At 47.2% G+C, this 18,385-nt stretch overlaps 2 protein-coding genes across 9 annotated transcripts; both read left to right on the forward strand.

Moving 5' to 3' along the window:
• Positions 1-309: 309 nt before the first annotated feature.
• asb8 (ankyrin repeat and SOCS box containing 8) lies at positions 310-3,535 on the forward strand. Its single transcript, XM_047039681.1, has 4 exons — positions 310-395; positions 1,182-1,389; positions 1,499-1,603; positions 1,748-3,535. The coding sequence occupies exons 2-4, from the start codon at positions 1,261-1,263 to the stop codon at positions 2,381-2,383; spliced, it is 870 nt and encodes a 289-aa protein (XP_046895637.1). The 5' UTR covers positions 310-395; positions 1,182-1,260; the 3' UTR covers positions 2,384-3,535.
• Positions 3,536-5,117: 1,582 nt separating this feature from the next.
• atf7a (activating transcription factor 7a) lies at positions 5,118-16,213 on the forward strand. 8 transcript variants are annotated; one of them, XM_047039659.1, is made up of 12 exons: positions 5,118-5,221; positions 9,748-9,819; positions 12,474-12,585; positions 12,878-13,008; positions 13,185-13,349; positions 13,572-13,729; positions 13,877-13,952; positions 14,419-14,538; positions 14,769-14,912; positions 15,065-15,253; positions 15,510-15,615; positions 15,828-16,213. In XM_047039659.1, exons 2-12 carry the CDS (start codon positions 9,772-9,774, stop codon positions 16,127-16,129), a joined length of 1,551 nt encoding a protein of 516 aa, XP_046895615.1. In that variant the 5' UTR covers positions 5,118-5,221; positions 9,748-9,771; the 3' UTR covers positions 16,130-16,213. The 8 variants fall into 8 exon arrangements, with proteins under 8 accessions (XP_046895615.1, XP_046895609.1, XP_046895611.1 ...); XM_047039653.1 differs by having other exon boundaries at positions 5,162-5,221; positions 9,603-9,819; XM_047039655.1 differs by having other exon boundaries at positions 5,162-5,221; positions 9,603-9,819; positions 15,831-16,213.
• Positions 16,214-18,385: the final 2,172 nt, after the last annotated feature.

The following is an 18,385-nucleotide window of genomic DNA, read 5'->3' on the forward strand; positions in this document are numbered from 1 at the left end:
GGAGTAACATTAATCTTAACAACCCAAGTTACCTAACCCATGTGGACTACCTTTGTTTAGTGCCAGTGACCGTAGGTCACAGGAAGGTATATTTGGCATGTAGAGCTACGTACGGACCCATCTGATGCCTATTTTTGGATAAAAGCTACAGTACATGCCTGTTGTCTGTGTAGTGTTCAATTTCCGTTATGCTATGCTTCAAAGACACAGGATGCATCTCATTACCATTCAAATAAAAAAATATATGACGATATATAAAACGTGTGTTGACTGGATCTGGTAGGCGTTGTCGACAGCTATGACGACGTCATTGGCGCTTCCGTATTTATGTCAAGCAGCAGGCAAGCAAAACAATCTGTTAGCAAGCAAGCTACTCGTCAACCAATTTGAATACGGTTTGTGACGCTTTCAAATAGACACAAAATATACATTCACCAACATATTCATTTACAGTGCACGCTTAAATTGTAACTATGGTAGTGCACCCAGCTGACTTTGCACAGATAGCTAGTTCTATCACATTAATATACTCGCTTGTGTTGTAGCTAGTAGCTGGCTAGTAAAACTGAACTGTATAAGCTAGCTTTAACTATGAAAATCTTTCGACGCGCTCGCAGTAGCACACTAGCTAGTTTAAATGTAAACGTTATTGCGATGTCGAGGGGAAAAGTTGACCATGCTAACTTGCTATGCAGTCGGGATGTGTGAAGTCCATGCAAACGGCCTAGAATGGTCAGGCAGTTTACTTTTTTAGCGTGTTAACGTACCAGGTTGTTCAAGGGTAGCTAGTGTAGGCTTGGAACGTAGTTAGTAGCTTGCATTCATCTAACAAGGTAGCTAGAAACATCAAGATATTTTCGTGTCTTGGAGTGCACGATCGCTGCCTTTTAATACTAGCTATCTGAAGTATTATGTCATTTATTATTATTATATTTTTTTGGGGGGGGGGGGGGGGGGGGGGGGGGGGGGGACAGGCCACAGTTCCAGCATCTTGCCCATATGGCCACATATCTTGATCGCTAACTATCTAGGTCTTCTGACTGAAATAATGTCAATGTCAAGATAATTACTTTTTAGTGAAGAGGTAAATGAAACGTCTTTGGACCTCATCTTCTGCTCTTTTGTCGAAATCATGTTTTTATTTTTGGGGGGCTAAGAATAATTTTAGTTTTTTTTTTCAGCCCGGAACTACACCCTTAGCCCGGGTTTCCAGCGTGGTGTGGTGTCACCCTTCCCGGGTGCCATGTTCCTCAGTTCCACATGAGCTCTACTATGTGGTATATAATGCAAAGCATTCAGAGTAAATATTCCTTGTCCGAGCGACTCATTCGCACCATTGCAGCCATCCGCTCCTTCCCACATGACAACGTGGAGGATCTCATACGCAGAGTATGTCTGTTCGCCATTTGTGTGTCTATTGGTGTCAAAGCTCAATTCTTACAGCCATGATCGTTTTCTGTTGATACAAGACGTTTTGTCATTTTGCTCTTCACGGAAGGGAGCAGATGTGAACCGCATGCATGGCACCCTGAAGCCGTTGCACTGTGCCTGCATGGTGGCTGATGCAGACTGCGTGGAGCTGTTGTTAGAGAAAGGAGCTGAGGTACAACCGACTCACCTATGTTAAACTGCATCAAAGTTCTACACTTCCACACACTTTTAATTAAGGAATCGCCAGTATCATCCATCTGAGAAGTAAACCCCTCCACCACCAACCCTTCCCCTCCTCATGTTGTCTCCTGATCAGGTGAATGCCCTGGATGGCTACAACCGCACCGCGCTCCACTATGCAGCAGAGAAGGATGAAGGCTGTGTGGAGCTCCTGCTGGAGTATGGTGCCCAGCCCGACGCCCTCGATGGCAACAAGGACACTCCGTTGCACTGGGCCTCCTTCAAAGACAACCCGGAGTGCGTGAGAGCTCTGCTGGAGAGCGGAGCCTGTCCCAACGTCCGAGACTACAACAATGACACACCACTGAGCTGGGCCGCCATGAAGGGCAACCTTGAGAGCGTCAAGGTCCTGCTGGAGTACGGGGCCCAGGTCCACGTCACCAACTTGAAGGGCCAGACACCGATCTCCAGGCTGGTGTCCCTCCTGGCTCGGGGCCTTGGCACAGAGCAGGAGGAGGAATGTCTGGAGCTGCTGTGTCGGGCGGCAGGGAGGTTTGAAATCCGTCGGGCCGATGGCACCCTTCCCCGAGAGCTCAGCAAGGATCCCCAGCTCCTGGCCCGGCTCACCAGCATGGTGGCCCAGGCCCCCTCCCTCCGCAGCCTGGCCCGATTCACTGTCCGACAGAGCCTTGGCGTGCGGTTCCTCCCCACGGCCGTCAAAGAGCTTCCTCTACCGGAGTCTGTAAAAGAGTATGTACTGCTGAGAGACTGAGAAGGACATCAGGGACATCACTGTCTAACCATTGGACCGTCTGTCTTATTGCATTTACAGATAATTTACAGCTAATAATGGAAAATGTTCATGTCAAATGATACAAGCTGTCCAGTAATTCCCACCATTATTGGATTGGAGCATGGGGGAAGTAGCTCTTAACGTGTATACGTGTGTCTGCTGTAGGAGTGATGTTGATTGCCATTCATGCGTGCTGAATGTGCGTATATGTCTGTGAGTGACATTTTCAAGACCATTTTTTTTCTTCTTTTACGAGTCTACAGAGCCGTACTAGCAATCCCAAGAGAAGTTGCCGTATGAAGCGAGCAGGTTAAAATGTAAACCTGGTGTCAAATTGATTAACAAGCACTAAGAATGTGTTTATGAGAGAGAAAACTAGAAGCTTTGCTGTTCTCTAGATGTTACCTGAGTGTGCCAGGTAACACGTAACAAGTAACTGTTTCCATTTTGCCATTTCAATGCTTGTAACATTTTCAGACAGCTCAGTGTCTGTTGCATACAATCATCTGTATCATGCACTTACTTGACTGAACTTGTGTATACTGTATGCCATTTGGTCATATGTGCACATTTACATGTTGATTTTGAATTTGTGAGCTTCACTTTGAAAAGAAAAGGTACAGTTTACCAGTTTACACTGAAACATTTTTGTTGTTTTAGTATCCAAAACTCTCTAATCAAGAATAAACTGTTGTTTTGATTTAAGTAGGTGTACTCTTTAGTTGAATGTTAATCTTGTGTTATTTACTATTGATACTTTTAATGGTGCTCATTTGTCCAACTTTAGCACTGCATACTTAATGTTACTTTAAAAAAAGGTTACCAGCAACCATGACATGTTCCTTTTATAATTGTTTATTTTAGACAAAAACGTTTAAATATTTGACATTGTGAAATGGCATGATAAGTGGAAGTGTTAATTGTTTTTTAAAGATATAAGCTAACAATGTACTTGTGTTTGTAGTGGAATAAAAAAATACATTTTGTGCTTGGTTCAACTTGTTTGTTTTGCAGGTGTGTAAATATACATTGCTCCTTGATTTGTGTCTTAGCAACATCGATGTACACCCGCAAAGTGCTTTTTTCTTTTGTTTTACTTAAAACAGTAAATGCCTTTCCTGATTACCTACTGCACGTTGTTTTTTTTCCCCGTCATTAAACTTATTCAAAAAATAATTTGTTATAAAACTAAGAAAAGCAACTTAATGTTGTTAATCATATCTGAGTTTACATTAATTCACATCTAAATAATTTAGGTTTAATCGTTTGTTCGATAACATTTTGTTCTTAAACTGTCCAGAAGGTGTCACTAGGCTATAGTTAGTTAGAAATCAATGATTCATCAGCATGAATATCAGACAGCAATCATAATGAATTAATGTAGGCTTCAGTAATGTTGGAAAGCCTTTACTTACAAATCAGAAACCTTTTATACTCTCATCCCCCTCCACCACAGTCAACACGTTCACACATTTTCAATAAATGTCATATTATTGTATTCTCTTGATTCTTTATCAGTTATCAGCCACCTGGTTTAAAAGCATATTATAACCAACTTCTTTTCAATTACCCTTGTTGAGTTATGTGTATTTTGTTGTAATTTCCAAAGCCTCATTGTTGTCCCTGGTCCCGACACAGGACGTTCATTTCCAGTGAGACAAGAAAGGTTGAGAATTTCAGGAAGGAAACTAAAACAACACTGAAAAAGGCCCCTTTCCAACAAACCTTTAACACAGCAGTTACAATCATCCTCATTCACTGAATAATATATAGTTTTTGTCCATAAAAATGCTGTAGTCAATAATTATTCAGATTACCCATTGATAATTTACCCAGACTTGATCAAGATGGAAGACCTCTTTCAGGTAGATTATTACAAGTGTACTTCTCCTCCCTCACAATAGGCCCAGACACTGGAACCAAGCCACTGGTTATGCAAGACTTGATCTTAGGGACTGGATACATAATTAAAGACATAGTTTCCTTCTTTACAGGAAACCGAAATGGGAACAACACAATTTGCAAACAAAACGAATGAGCTGAGAATTCGACATCACATGGTGTGTGAACACTTCAACTGAACGTCTCAAGAAACGTAATCAGAAGGATCGTCAATTGGGAAGTTTCTCTGAGGCACTATTTTGCAAAGTTCACTTTCTGTTTTACTTTTGTTCTGAAAATGTAGTTGTCATCTGTTATTTGCCTGTTATGACTAATGCATATGAAGATCTGTTCTTGGGAATATTCAAATTAATAGACTTTGGCATTTGAAGAATATAAACATAATGAAAAAATGTAATCATGTTCTATTAGAAAGAGATTGTCAAGGGCCTGTCAGGAGGTTATGAGTCAAATGTTCGTCCGGGGTTGTGGAATTGCGTTGTTTCTTTCAGTTTCATATTCTTTGCATAATGTGGTATGGGAATGACTGAGTAACGTCATATTTAAATTGTAGGTTCCTATATGTTTATTGTATGCACCTTCCTGCCAAAGCAAATTCCTTGTCTGTGCAAACTTTCATGGCGAATAAATCCCGTTCTGATTCTGATTCTGACATGTTGATGTGACCCTTTATCACTATGATCATTATCATCATTATGTGGCCCAATTCTAACAGTGCTCCAACATTATATTATCAAGAATTATCAATACTGTGCACGTTTTGTAATTTATACTGTATGTAATACTGTATTTCATACTGTATTTCACACAGACCCGAGTTTAAAAACCTTGACGTAAAACCTCGCGATGATTTGAAGAGGGGAGTGTCAAATTCCAGGAGAGAAGAGAGGAGAGAGGGAGAGAGAGGGCGCAAAGGTGAGTTTGTAAACAGTTTTTTACAGTTTAAATTAACAACTAGTGTTTAATTTAGGCCAAAGAATAACAAAGTGATATAATTTGTTTGTAAAAGTTGTTTGTTAGTTTCAATATTCGAAATGTATTTTGAGAGGTGAATACTTGTCAAAAGTGCCAGTGTCGTCTCGCTCGTACTCGATTACCAGTCTACATAGTAGGATGCTAACGAGCTTGCTAGCAAGTAATAACGTTATTTTATACGTCATTATGCATAATTAAACAAATATGGATTCATGACATAAAAGAACCGACTGACTATATCCATGCTCCTGTTGTCATTTGCCTTATTAATTATCGTTGACTAGGATTTCAAACTGCACTTGTGTGCACATTATGCTCCATACCGACAGTAGGGGCCTGTTGTTAGCGAACAAGCAGGGAAAGTTGTATTCTTTGACAGAAATCGCTTTTAGCCAATTACATTTGCTGTTGGATTTCATTGACATGTTATTGAGCAATACAGGGTCAAGATATTGCTGATTGATATGCGTATGACCAATAGTTGTAAAGAGGGGGCGGTCTCGTACGGGAAAAGGCAGGGTCTAAATTGGCTCGTGTGCAAGCAGACATTTGACTGCTAACACAGTAGCAGACCAAATGCAAACTTTATAAATCAGCGTCTGGGAGTTTCAGCGGTGTGAACTTTAAACATGTACAATTTAAAAGTAATTTAATATTCCATGCCAGTATTTTGTTGTTGTTGATATTGTTAAATAATGTATGCTACGTGTAGTCAAATCTGGACATAAAGCAGGTCTGGCAATATGGCATTAACACACACAAATCAAACTTGTGTGGTTGACTAAAGAAGGAAAGACAGTTCAATCACGGCTTGCGGATAAAACTAATGTGTATATTTAAATCTTGCGAAATACCTGGAAACATACTTGTTCAAACTATTGTAGTTTGGTATAGTATTTTCCAGAAGTCAATTAAGAGCTGGCAATTACAATTATTGACACGTAGAAGATGCTTGTATTCAGTGGTATTTGTTTTGTCTGTTGAGTTGGAAGAGGTATCTTGAGTAATGCAATTTGAGCTCTTGAACGTCCCTCTATGCATCCCTAAGCTTGTCACCACAGTCCTTGGGAATGTAGGTCATCATTTTGGCTGGGTTGCAGTTCATTCTATCACGGCAATGTAAAAAAAAAAATGTCAGCAACAGAACCTATAATGAAGATATGTTTGGACGGCAACGACAAACACTTGTCATTTTTATTGGTGGAAATAGGCAGAATTACTTAATGTTGGCCTTTGATTTCATGTCATATGATCTACGCATTGGGCTTGGAAAGCCAAGAATTTGATTCAAGTTCAATGGATCTCTCTCCGTTGAAATGCACTGTAGCCAAGTCCAGGACTTTGCTTAATCTTTGTCTGAAAACCACCCTAGGTAATTGTAGCAGACCAGACACATGGTGATAAAAGCCATGACCAGATTTCCCATTAGTTCATAACTTGGAACTTGCCTGAAAAAGTTAAATGCTCTGTTGTTTGTGAGTTAGGGCAACAAACACCACTTTGGGCATTGCCTTTCACAAGCGGGTGAGCCTGGGTTTCATAAAAGATGGGTCCTGTATTGTCCTGCTTTCTGTCTGCTCCACATGGCTTTAGCTTTACTATTTTAGTTAGGCAGACATGTATATCGGGTTTCATTTGTTCCATTTTGCAAATATCAGGTTACTGTTGGTTACATGAATGCACATTGGCTGTTGTACACACCCAGCAGCCTGGCTCTCCTCATCAAAGCCCCCCAACCCCCAGATCTCCTGCACCTCACTTACAAGCCACCAAATATCCTTGATCCCCCCCCATGCCAATCCACGACCCTCCCATTCTCTGTCTCTCTTTCTTTCTTTTTTTTAGTCTCTCTCTCTCCCTTCCTCTCCTTTGTGGGGTCTCCCCTACCCTCTGGCAACTCAAGCCTCAGATTCCATGGCCCTGGCTGCAGTGGGAGCTATTAATACGGTTTGTTTAGTCAGTTTCCTAGCAGGCCGCATCAAACACTGCAGGCCGGCGGCTGATTATAGCAGGGACTGGCTCCCCTACACCTGCTGAGTGGGAGAAATCCAAGTGAACAGCAGGACTCAGCTGGCCACTCCATTGGAGAGACTGGAACCAGGCCACCTCTGGGATGTTTCCATGTCACCTTGGATAAATGGAGGCACAAATAGGTGGACGCTTTATATAAAAAAAAAAAATATATATATATATATATATATTTAATCCATGACTAAAATGGAAACGTGTATGCGTTTTCATCATTGCAGGTGTAACATAACATTAGTGGTTCCAGCCTGCATCAAGGTAAAATCTTAAGTCAGTCAGCTGCTCCTTTACAAGGTTCCACTACAGACTGCTGTCAGAGAGGGTGGAATCCACGCAGTCGCTCGGGCTTCGTCTCAGCGCCAGCCTGCTAATTGATGTGTTTATTATCGCTCGTAAGTAAACCCCCAAGTCTGCTCAGCCTCTCTCCCTCCAGATGTGGCCGATGCCCCGGCCCCGTCCACACCCACGGTATAACGAGCTGGCGGTGGATCTCGCGTGTAGACGCACCAGCTCGCACGTCTCTGCCCAAATAGACTCAGCGGATTGGAAGCAGTGTGTGAGGGCCCTGCCTCCAGCCTGCTGGCTCTGCTCTGGAAGATCCTGTGAGGTCCTAGCTGCCCGACCGCTCTGTCGGCACCAACCCTTCCTTTTATCTCCGCGGGACAGAGATTAGCCACTTACACGCAAACAAGATGCTGCGGCATCGTTTTATATTTAGAGTATCACTATTATTCTTTTTTTTTGCCAATAAAGAAATAGAGCAGTGAGTGAAGATACAAAGCGTTGATCCTGTCCCCACCCCTGACCACATGATGTTCTGCTTCAAGCTGCTCCTGTGGAACTCTCCAGAAATCATGTGTCGGCACAGGGCAACTGTCGTCATCCAAATAGAAAGAGAGGAAGGAAAGGACTGTGAGACTGCAGCGCTGGAAAACATGTAGCCACCAGCCAGCAGTATAAGTAGCCTACTCTGTGCCACTTGATTATGTTAAGAAGTGGTTTAAAAACCACAGACAAGTAAGCTTTGGTAAAACAGTGGTAGTTGCGTGCAAGGTTCTAGGCCTGCCCAGGTCAATTATCCATTCATTAGCATCATTGCACCATTATACATAATACCAGGTGCTGTTGTTTCCAGGGGAAGAAGAGTAGCAGCCTTGTGTTGTGTTTAGGTGCTTCAGTGTCGTCTCTCGGTGGTGAGACAGAGTTGTGTAATAGTTTACCGGACGTCATCCTGAGCCAGTTGGGAGTGCTGAAACTTTAATGCTCGCCTATCCAACACCCTCCCACCCCAATGTAAATTTAATGACCGAGTTATTTTTCTAAACATCCTGACCCATCTTCAAGTGGAACTTTGCTCAAATGAGAGGGGGAGGGAGGGAGGGAGAGAGGGAGAAAGCTAGCGGAACAGGAGGAGGAACTAGGGAGCGAGGGGCCGACGCAACAGCAACATACAGCAGCTGCTCACTCGCAGAAGTTGTAGTAGAGCCAGTCAGGCTCAAGCAGCACAGCACCGTTTTAGCTTATATAAGTTCAACTTCACTTTCACGAGGAGGACAAACCAAACACTGGCTTGTGCGTGTGGAGCTTTTGTCAACAGCATGTGCTTAGAGAGAGGAGGTGAGAAGGGAGCGGAGGAGGGGGGAGCCCACTGACTGTGCCTCCACATTCAGCCCTTTTCTGTTCAGTTAGCCCATAGAGCTAGCCTAGCGATGGCAAACTTAGCACCGTTGTACTCGTCCTCCGTTGGGGGGATTGCGTCGCTGAGGACGTAGCCTGTCACACCGTTATGAGCACACCACGCCAGCTGGACAGGTTCGAGCCCAGTTTGTTGGAACCACAGTTCTGTGACTGTGATAGGGTTTCTTGTTTCTTTCTTGTTGGGCGCGAGCGTAAGGAAGTGGGTGATGAGCTATGAGGAGAGGGTCACAGAGTGTTCTGCTGCAGATATTTGAGCTGTGGAATCAGAGATGATCGTCCTTCTGGAAGTAGGTAAAGAGGGGGGAGAGAGGGATTGGATGTATATAGAGTGGCGTTCTGAGGGAGGAAAAACAGAATGGGAGGGAGGGAGGGATGGTATAAGGGGCAGTTGGAGACTACAGATGGGGGTGGTGGAGAGGTAAAGAAAGAGAGGGAGAGGTAGAGAGCGAGAGAGACGTCTTGTGCAAACGGCAGCGTCCTTCTCCTTTGCAAGCTGCACCTCATTGGCTAGCCCAGAAGTCCTCTGTGTAAAGGAAGTATCACCAGGGAAACTTCATCTCGCTGCCTGTGTGTGTGTGTTTTCCTCTTGGCCTAGGTTATTTTTGAATCTGCTTCCTACACCGACCGAGGCTCCCACCAGCCGACAGCATCCCTGCTTTGTTGCTGCCGGGAACGGATTTCGAAAATAAAAGAAAAGAAAATCCCCCACAACAATGTTCTCCTCTTCTACTCTTCCGCAGTTACACTGCAAGCTCTTTGCAAAGATGGGGGACGACCGACCTTTTGTGTGCAACGCTCCTGGCTGTGGACAGGTGAGCCCTCTCTCTTGTCTTGGGTTTCAGGTCTGCCTGTCTGTCTGCATGCATGTACTCTTTGTGGTCGTTGAATGTCAACATGTTGTGTAAACCACATAGACACTTGTGCTTGTTAATCCTTATTGCCCCTTTTTATGGTGCAACGTTTTCCCCTTGACTAGCTCAAGTTGCGTTTGGCAGTAGGTCCTTATTTCTTCATCGTCGCGTGAGGTTTCCTGGTAATAGTGTGGGGTGGAACGGGCTTCACGAAATCACACAAGGATTTTTCCTCCATTTTCATCTCCACAGCCAACAAGCGGTTAACGTCGACACTTCTCGTTCCTCTCTGGTTGCCCTCGTGAACAACACACTGGAGTTGAGGCGGCGGCACAGATCATACTGATAGTGCGAGAGCTCGTGAGCTCGTGCTCCTCTGAAACAACAATTCTCCCGTGGTGTCGGCCAGTGACTCACAGATGAGTAATCAGGGCCCAGTTATTGTTTCAACCTGTCTCCTGCAGACAGTGTTTTGAGCCATAGAGGTGACTCAGCGAAGCTTCAGACAACACACACACACACGCCAGGAACATGGCTCTTTATAGGCTCTGGCTGGCAGGTTAAATAAGACTCAAAACTCCAGACAAAGAAATACATAAAATGGGGCGGGGGGGATCTGAGTGTGACTACATTCGTCATGGCTGTCTTACTAAACGGTCTGGGGTTGTGATACTGCAAATAAGATCCCATCCAGCCTACAAAAGGATAACCACGACGAAGACCGGTTGTCGACACCTGGAAGCGTTTGACGTGATCAGACTGCCTGCTGATCGTCCCAAAGTGCTTTGGGACTCCCAACCCTACGTGGTGGTCTGCCCTGTCTCCTCCTCCCTCCTCTCCTGCTGAGACCAGGTGCCCGCAGTGCCGTCCTGTGCCACCCACAGAGCAACATGCATCTAGCCTCAATAATGAATGTCGTGTCCTTTCTCCCCTCCCTGAACTCGTGGAGATACCGACGGGGCCCTTCCCCGCCCGTGTTGCCAGTCACACGTTTCCTCTTCCAGCTGACTCGCGTCGGCAAACGTCACAATCTTCCCATTTATCATTTATATGGATCGCATGATTAATTTAGGGATTGGCGAAAAGGAACTGGAGAACCTGGGATGAACACTCGCCTCGAGGCTAACCGACGGGCCGTGCTTGGGTTCGGCGCCGTCTGTGGCCGGGTCGCCCCGGTTGGGGGCGGGTGGAAACCGTCGGCGCGTTTTGGGTGGTAGCAGAGTGCTTGGGGTTTTTTCACCCCCCTCGCACGGTTCACGTGCCTCTCGAGTTTTTTGAGGCGGGCCCAAAAGCTTTGGTTGACAACTAATGTTGTTTTCAGTGTGAAGCCATGGATTCTGCCTACAAATCCACGTTAAGCCTTCGACTACCGTGTCTATCAGCGAAATGCTTTCTCCTTTCACGTGAGCTCTTTGATATTCAGACGCATTAGTCTGTGTAGGGCATGCCGGCGAAGGACTTTGAGTCGAGGCCTTCGCTGAATGCCAAGACTTGAGGTCCTATCTGCCTGTCGAGAGCCCCTTCATCAAGTTAGCAATAGCAACAAGGCATCCTAATAATAGCTGTCAATCCACTGTGTGTTAAAGCTAGACCAGGGCTCCAATATCTGACACACCATGATATGTACTTTTAGAACAGTTCCCCCTTCCCCCGGCTGGATTGTCCAGTCTGTGAGACACAGTCGTTTGTATCGGTGATGCTGCTGCCGGTCCCTCGGTCTAAAAATAAGCGGACACTTGGCTATGTTTCCACGGCGCTCTCTCACGACTGAACTTGTAACTGTGACACGGCGACCAGAAATAGGCAGCGAGAGATGGCGGCTGCAAAGGCCTCAGCTTTGCAAAGGCCTCAGCCTTGCAAAGGCCTCAGCCTTGGCTCGTCCTCCTACGTGTCCTCACCTCCACTTCTCCGACCCGCATTCTAACAAGAGAGGGAGGGGGAGGGAGGGAGGCAGGGAAGGAGGGAAAGCGGGGGAGGGAGGGAAGGAGGGAGGGGAGGGGGCGCAGAGAGTTGGATCACTACAGCAAGGACAGCACACACACATAAAGCAGAAGATGCACATGCTGTTGCCAAATCTGACAGCAAACAGGAATCAAGCCGTCTTATTCTGTGAAAGCTGTTACTCATAACAATGAATCAGGCAGCTACTTGCTTGTCGGTGCAAAATAAAGCTTTATATCTTTGTACATCCACCCACAGCAAAAAAGCTTTGGTCATCTAAAGATCTTATTGATGCAAATGAAGTTCAGTTTCATTCAGAGTGGCAGAGTGGCCATTTTGATTGATTTCCTTGATGCGTAATTTAAACCTACACGCGATAGTCCGTCAGCAACATGGCGTATGCCATGAATGATCTCGATGCACTGGGTAAAACCCCTTTGTTGTCACACGCGTAAGGACACAGTGCACATGTGATCCATATCCCTAGAAACACAATGATTCTGCCTGTCAGATTCAGTGCAAACCGATATCGAGGTGAAGGTTTGCGTCTGTCCCTCAGAAGTCTCCAGGCTGAGAAGATGATCACCTTGATGTTCCTGTGCTCCTCTCTCACACCCCATCCCTTCCCCCCCCCCCCCCCCCCTTATCTGTCCTCCATTTTCCTCTCGTTCTAGAGGTTTACCAATGAGGACCACCTGGCCGTGCACAAGCACAAGCACGAGATGACACTCAAATTCGGCCCTGCCAGGACAGACTCTGTCATCATCGCAGGTACTTTGTCTCCCAGTGAGTTAAGAATATTCAACTTCTACTCTTTCTATCATTCGGGTGTTGCTGTAATGAGTGGGGAAGTGTTCTGTTATGCCATTTCAGTAGAGTTACGCCGTCGGTCTGACGATGATAACGTTCTCTGAAGACGAATTTCCTGTGAACACAGTCAAGTGTGAATTGGACTCGTGTCAAACTGACATGCCCACAGACTGTTGCATGAGGTCATTACCATGTGTGAAAATGCTCTGAAACGCGTCTTTCAAAAAAGGATATTTCTGTTTCTCTCTCTCTCTCTCTACCCTGACAGACCAGACACCTACTCCCACGCGCTTCCTGAAAAACTGCGAAGAGGTGGGCCTGTTCAATGAGATTGCCAGTTCCTTCGAGCAGGAGTTCCGCAAGGCCCAAGAGGCTGACGACAAGAGGGCCAAGAACCCTGTGAGCAATGAGACGAGGGGATGGATGGAGAGGCATGGGGTTTTTGCGCGTGTGCGTGTGTGTGATGCAGCTTCTGGCCCCAGCTCTTCGAAGCGTCCTGTCCTGTGCACATTGCCTCATCCATCCTTTGTCCTGTCTCTGTCTTCCACGCCGGTCTCTCCCCCCCTGGTCTCCAGCTCCCAGCTCCCCACTCCGTGGCCCTGGACATGAGCCTGCAGACGCCGTCTGATGTGAAGGTGAAGGAGGAGGAGCCTGTGGAGGTGGACTCCTCCCCCCCGGGCAGCCCAGACTCCATGTCCAGCATGTCGGACAGCAACAGGGAGTCCCTGGTGAGAGGAAAGGTGGGGGAGGGGGTGGGGTAGAGGGGTGTAGGAGAGGGACGTGGTCACACAGGCTCGATTTGGGTTGTTTTGGGTTTAACAGCTGTTTACATACTAACGCAATTAAATAGCTTCGTTTCAACCCGAACTGTCACATATGTTGTATTTCGTTTTTCTTCAAGAGATTCCAATGACCAATGGCAGTGGCAAATTCACTCATGGAGTCCTCTTGTGTCCCCCCAGGACACGCCCCCGCGGCCCGCCGTCAGCTCGGCGCCCACCCCCACCATCGTGCGTCCCGGCTCGCTGCCCCTCCACCTGGGCTTCGACGCCCTGCAGCCCACCATGCCCTCGCCCACCTCGGTCATCACTCCCACCCCCCCCTCCAATCGCACCCTTGGGTGAGTCGACCGGGGCGACGAGGGGGCTGGGAAGTGGACGAACCCCGTGTAGGTCCTAGGGGGCTGAGCGTCAGGATCGGCGCGGCGCCCGCTGTCTCCATGGCGATGTTGTCACCCATAGCCCTGCTCTGCTCCTTGTGCCTCCAGATCTCCCACCAGTCACTATCCCATGATGATGCACCTCCCCAACGTGCTCCCGGGCCCCGTCCCCTCCGTCATATCCGTAAGTGAGGAGTCGCCTCTTCAGGCACACGCCTTGTAGCTTGAATTACAGTTCACTTCGGGACACTGGCAGAGCAGGGAGTGTGAGCTTCTACTGTGAAAGAGGAACCACGCTGAAACGCTGAAACCCCGGTTTCAGCCCTTTTCACATTTCCATCAACTTTTGGTTGTGGGTGGGGATTTTTCATGAATATTTATTTCCAGTCATCCCACACAACTCGACGTCGAGGCTCATAAGCGTTTCTTCATGGGTTTCGAACCACAGGGCACAAACAAGAGCTGGGATTTGCCACCCAATGTTTGTCTGAATCCAAACCACGGTTGCTAAGTTTAGCCTTTTAACCTTAGGGGTTTACCTTCCAAAACCAGGTTTTGTTGTTAAGTTACTCCCACAACAAGCAGTGTGTCCCTCCGCCCACACAAGCGACAGCTGCAGTTGTTACGAGTCCTGTGTGTCTTGTTTGTAGCTGGCCCGGCCCATGTCTATGGTGCCCAACATTCCCGGGATCCCTGGCCCTCCCCTGGGGGGCAACAGTAGCGGCTCCAACTCTCCCTCTGGCTACAACATCCACCTAGAGGCCAAGATGGTGAGAGACTGATGAGCTCTCTGTCTCTCTCTATTCTACCGTCTCTCTCTCTCTCTCTCTCTCTCTTTCTCCTTTTTTTATAGCCTTACTCTGTGTCTATCTGTCTCGTTTGTTATTATTTTCTCTCCCTTTTCTCTTTCCCTGAGTTTCCCACCGGCTGAACACTCTGTGTTTGTACGTGTGTTGTATGGGTTGTTGATGTCGTCCTCTGGTTGGTGTCTGTCCTGTAGAGGCTGAAGGCTGCGCTGGCCCACCAGGCAGGTCACAGTCTGGGGGGCATGGCTCTGGGCCACAGTCCCATGGTGCCCCAGAGAGCCGAGCAGAGCCAGCTGCTGGTGCAGCACCCGGACGCTCCCTCCCCCGCACAGCCCCAGGTAACACACACACACACACACTGACGCACAAGGCGCTCTAGCAAGGTCGCCTTCTAAAGTTCAGCTCAGCTCAACTCAGTCATCTGCACTCGTCGGATTTCATAACTCAAGCGTCTCCACCCCCCCCCCCCCCCCCCCCCCCCTGCCCTTAGGTGTCTCCCGCCCAGCCCACCGGCGGGCGGCGGCGGCGGACGGCGGAGGACGATCCAGACGAGCGGAGGCAGCGCTTCCTGGAGAGGAACCGGGCGGCCGCCTCCCGCTGCCGGCAGAAACGCAAAGTGTGGGTGAACTCCCTGGAGAAGAAGGCAGAGGAGCTCAACTCCATGAACGTTTCCCTCTCGGTGAGTGCGTGCATGCGTGTGTGTGTGTGTGTGTGAGTGTGTGCGTGCCTGTAGTGTCTATAAATACTGTTCATTGGCCTCAAACCATGACACCTACTCGTCCCAGGCTTTATTGAACAGTTTGGATCAAATGCATCTTTGGATGATTTCTCAGTATTGACATGGTCGTTCTTTGCTAACGCACAAATGACCTCCCCCCCCCCCCCCCCCCCCCCCTCTCCCCACACACACACACACACACACTCTCCACCCTCAGAATGAAGTGTCTCTGTTGCGGAACGAGGTGGCTCACCTCAAGCAGTTGCTGCTGGCCCACAAGGACTGCCCTGTCACCAACCTACAGAAGAAGACTGCCTATCTAGGTGAGCTCACCACCCAGGGCTCCACCAGGTGAAACACAGCCAAACAGCCGTCCCTTTCATCGATTTGATTTAATGACATTTTTCAATTGATTCGTTTGTGATGGCTAAGCGGTTAGTTAGGGGGAAAACAAGAGTTGGGTTGGTGGGTTGAAATACAGGGAAGACGGTGTGGGTGTTTAACCCTCTCCTGCCCCCCCCTGTCTGTGGCACAGCAGCGGAGGACAGCATGAAAGACTCGTCAGAGCCCACGGGCTCCCCCGCCCCCGTCATCCAGCACAGCTCCCTGGCCCTCAGCCCCTCGGCCGGCCCCAACGGGATGAGCGCGCGGGCGGCAGCCGAGGCCGTGGCCATGTCTGTGCTGACGGGGATGGGCCAGCATCCTCACCAACATCCTCACCAACATCCTCACCAGCACCCTCACCAGCACCCTCACCAGCACCAGAACCGGCACCAGCAGCGGGGGGAGAGCTCGCACGTCATCATGGCCACACAGTCTCAGTCGGCCGCCAGATGATGAGCAAGCCCACAACCCAGGACTAGGCACTTGTGCATGCACGCACACACACACACACACGGAACACCACCCATAAAGACAGGAGAGGAGTTGGAGCTCACTCCAGACAGACAAAGTCACCCCCTTAGAAAGGAATACATACAAATACAAAATAAAGGCCTTCTTTCGGCCCCGTTTGCTGTGACGCCATTTTGCTCTGGCCTGGAGCTGCAGCAGCGTGTCTGGACAGAGAGCTTCCTGTTCACTCTGCCATAGACTACAGGGGCTGGACTCCAACTCCCATCACCCCCCACTCCTCCAACGCTGCCCACCGACACCCCTCTGACCCTCAGCCTCAGTCCGGCTTTGCTTCTCTGGACTGTTGGACGGCCTTTTTCCTTCTGAGGGTGTACTGGGGTGGTAAGCTCTGCACCTGGACTTGTTCTGGCACACCTCTCACAGCTGTGGTCATGGCAGCGCACGTACAGACACGTGCTCCGTGTGGGAACGTGTCGGTCATGGGCGTTCTTCATACCAAACACGGAGTGCCCGAGTCAGCCGTTTTGGAGGGAACGGTGCCTTGCTCTCGCAAACGTTGGGATACATTTTAATATCTAGCATATACTCACTCCCTCAGATGATGCAGGGGGCTCCAAAGACGCAATAACAGTTTTTTTTTTCTTCTTTTTTTGCTATGTTGAACTGTCGAGATGATCGAGTTTGAAATGTTACCTTTTGTAAGTCGTTCCACCACTAGGTAAGACGCCATTCACCGAAAGCTTACCTCATCTATAATCTTTTTATGATACGTTTTATAAATGACGAGCGTGAATCCAAACCTCGCTGCACGCCGATTCACAGTCTGATACACTAAGATCTGGTTTGTTAGCTTGGTTTGCATGAGAGTTGCCTTGTTCCTGTGCAGCTTCCTCACAGTTAATTGGCACATCTTTTCCCCTTCCCTGTATGAAACCCAAGCTGGCGAAAAGCACTGCTGATGTCTCGTCTTTCGTGGGATTGTGGATGGTACTTCAAAAAGAGATTCTGTATTTATCTCTACAGCTGCTTCGCCTGTGCTGCTTTGTGGAGTGTAATAAGTCGTGTTGCCTTTTAGCTCTGTACAAATTACTGTTCAAAACAAGCCATAACAACCGGCACTGACGAATCACAATCTCGAAATGCCCAAAGATCCAATGATTTTGGGTGGGGGTGGAGATGGGGATGGGGTGGGGGGAGATGGGGTGGAGGGAGATGGGGTGGAGATGGGGGGGGGGGGGGGGGTTGCGGCTGAGTCTCAGTGACACTTTGTCTGATCTGCACACTCACACACTAAATGTTTGAGAACATATTTGCCTTACAAATCACGTCGGTGCCTCTACTATCTCCCTCAAGTATGATTTGGGTTTTAAATTGCCATGAAAAATTGCCAGAGACATGCTGTCTCTTGCAACCAAATTCAGACAGTATACTTTTGGATTTCAAAACATTAGCTATATGAGCATTATGATTAGGAACAGAGGCTTTATTTTTATGCTAATTTGGAAGAATATCAGCGTTTCTCAATGTCAGCGTTTTGTGATTCAGTACTTTGACTGCCATCTAATGGAAATACATGCAAACAACATTAGACGCGGAGCGTTGAGAAAAAAACAATAAACTCCAATAGCAGTCCCTGAACTGTTTAAATTATTCAGGAATCCCCATTTTAACAAGATTTGAACTTTTTTTTTTTTGATTTATGAAGCCTGAACAAGGTATATGCTTTTGTTTCTGGTATCTATATGTATCTGTCTTCTCTTTACAGTAAAATACGTTTCTTTATTCCTGCAGAAATATTATGGCTTCAGACCATAAATGGAAGGGCATGTCTTGATGCACTAAAATATGCAGGTTTATGATTTTGTGTTATTATGCAGCCTTTTAAATTTCCTCATCTTGTCTCTTTCAGGGGCACAGACAGCTCAACCATGTCTTGTTTATATACTATAGACATAATATAAATTGCTCAATTACTATTTGACTCACACGTCTCACATGACTGAACCTTTTCTCCTACAGTCCCAATGGTGACCGGGCATTGTGTTAGCATTCTGAGCTAGCACTAGCACTCGGCTGCCAATCCTTAATAGACTTGTTCCAATGAAATGGAAAAACAGACTATATTCATGTTAGTAATTGTCGTCTGCACTTTTTATTTCAAACGTTTTCCGTAATGCGTGCTATTGTCAGGACTATACCAAATCCCTGGCATAAGGTCTCTTATATCGCTGTGTTGTA

Source organism: Hypomesus transpacificus, chromosome 18, assembly GCF_021917145.1.
Source record: "Hypomesus transpacificus isolate Combined female chromosome 18, fHypTra1, whole genome shotgun sequence".
Taxonomy (NCBI): Eukaryota; Metazoa; Chordata; class Actinopteri; order Osmeriformes; family Osmeridae; genus Hypomesus; species Hypomesus transpacificus.

What these genes read in the sequence shown, in the direction of transcription:
- asb8 (XM_047039681.1), top strand. Translation starts at nt 1,261, where the DNA reads ATGAGCTCTACTATGTGGTATATAATGCAAAGCATTCAGAGTAAATAT. An exon ending in TGGAGGATCTCATACGCAGA is followed by an intron (nt 1,390 to 1,498) that starts GTATGTCTGTTC and finishes TCTTCACGGAAG; the next exon opens with GGAGCAGATGTGAACCGCAT. An exon ending in TGTTAGAGAAAGGAGCTGAG is followed by an intron (nt 1,604 to 1,747) that starts GTACAACCGACT and finishes TCTCCTGATCAG; the next exon opens with GTGAATGCCCTGGATGGCTA.
- atf7a (XM_047039653.1), top strand. Translation starts at nt 9,721, where the DNA reads ATGTTCTCCTCTTCTACTCTTCCGCAGTTACACTGCAAGCTCTTTGCA. An exon ending in AGTCCCTGGTGAGAGGAAAG is followed by an intron (nt 13,350 to 13,571) that starts GTGGGGGAGGGG and finishes GTGTCCCCCCAG; the next exon opens with GACACGCCCCCGCGGCCCGC. An exon ending in CCTCCCCCGCACAGCCCCAG is followed by an intron (nt 14,913 to 15,064) that starts GTAACACACACA and finishes CCCTGCCCTTAG; the next exon opens with GTGTCTCCCGCCCAGCCCAC.